The sequence below is a fragment of the Seriola lalandi genome, unplaced genomic scaffold (assembly GCF_002814215.2).
Source record: "Seriola lalandi dorsalis isolate HSWRI2012SDOR001 ecotype SW California unplaced genomic scaffold, Sedor1 jcf7180001976904, whole genome shotgun sequence".
NCBI lineage: Eukaryota > Metazoa > Chordata > Actinopteri > Carangiformes > Carangidae > Seriola > Seriola lalandi.
The window spans coordinates 1-1,312 of NW_019447570.1; the positions used below are offsets into that span (position 1 = coordinate 1).

At 44.0% G+C, this 1,312-nt stretch overlaps 1 protein-coding gene across 1 annotated transcript; it reads right to left on the reverse strand.

Moving 5' to 3' along the window:
- Positions 1-18: 18 nt before the first annotated feature.
- Positions 19-1,260, reverse strand: LOC111656815 (glutaminase kidney isoform, mitochondrial-like; the record flags this gene model as incomplete). Its single annotated transcript, XM_023408691.2, has 3 exons — positions 1,043-1,260; positions 688-755; positions 19-182 (listed from the first exon to the last, which is right to left on the reverse strand). Coding segments are annotated over exons 1-3 (397 nt in total), but the record flags the coding sequence as incomplete, so codon positions are not given.
- Between the last annotated feature and the right edge of the window lie 52 nt (positions 1,261-1,312).

The window sequence follows — 1,312 nt, forward strand, 5'->3', positions numbered from 1 at the left end:
TTTAGTTTGACCCTGGACCTGTCTTAGTGAGTGTGAACGGAGAGTCGTATCTGGAGAACTCCTCCACACCCACGTATCTGTGGACCAGGTCTGAGCCCAGCAGGTCCACCGCCACGCCGTACACCAGCGGCCATGACACCTCACCCAGAACCAGAGAGCCGGCCCAGTCCCCCAGAGACAACCTGACACACGGAGGACAGACATTTGTTGAATCTGTCTGGATGTTTTAATAAATGAATATTATCATTATACCTTATTTTCAGACAACAAAAGGAGACAGTGTCGTTTTCTTATTTCTTATCGTCGTCAGTGATGAAGTTTATAAAGAATATTATCTTTATTTCTAAACCTTCAAACACAGAATCTTCTGCCTCGTCTTTATCTCACGTCGCCATCGTTAGGACACTGACGGGTTCAAACATGACTGACTGATTGTTTTTCCTCCACAGTGTTTGGTCTCTCACATTTTCAAAATAAAAGGAAATTCATTTTCCAACTAAAAGCTCTGCTTCAAAGTAAGAGTACTTCATAAAAGGACAATATTTGTCTTTAAGTGTCGTGAAGTAAAAGTCAGAAGTTTCCAAAAAATAAAACTCAATTCAAGTACAGATACTGGAGAAATATACATATAGTACTCAAGTAGAAGTACTATGTTACTGTCCTCCCCTGGTATCGTATCAGACGTACCTCTGTCCATCCACAGTGCAGATTGAGACTCCCCACTTGCTGCTGTCCACACACTCCTTCTCTTTCTCCTGATTGGACAAATACAGAAAAGTACAAAGGTCATTCAGACTGAAAAATCTAAACTTCTTCAACACTGACCAGACATATTGACTCTGTCTGAATCACACTCATATAGAACATGATACTGTGACGTACTGAGCAGTTCTCAGTTTGGTGCCTCGCCCACGGAAAGCGTCACTTCAGATCAGAAGTCCACCAGCCTGGACGGGCTGTTTGTAGTCTTCATATCTCAACACTATGTTTGGAAACTGATCCCAGAATCTAATCTGCTGACAGGTGTCTGAGCAGAACTCACCTGCACCGACGACAGCTGACGACACCTGGAGAACAACTTCTGGGTCTCTTCAGTGAAGGTAGAAAAATCTGGAATAACGAATCGTCCCTGCAGAGCTTTCAGGATGAGGGAGACGAATCCTGTGATGCACCTACAGCAGGACGCACAACGGTAACCCAACATCATCACAACAACCACAAAGCCCACAGCTAGAGTCGCTACCAAAGACCGCCATCAGAATAACAACCACGCTCAAAAACACGACATATACACCACAAACCAAGGGAAAAC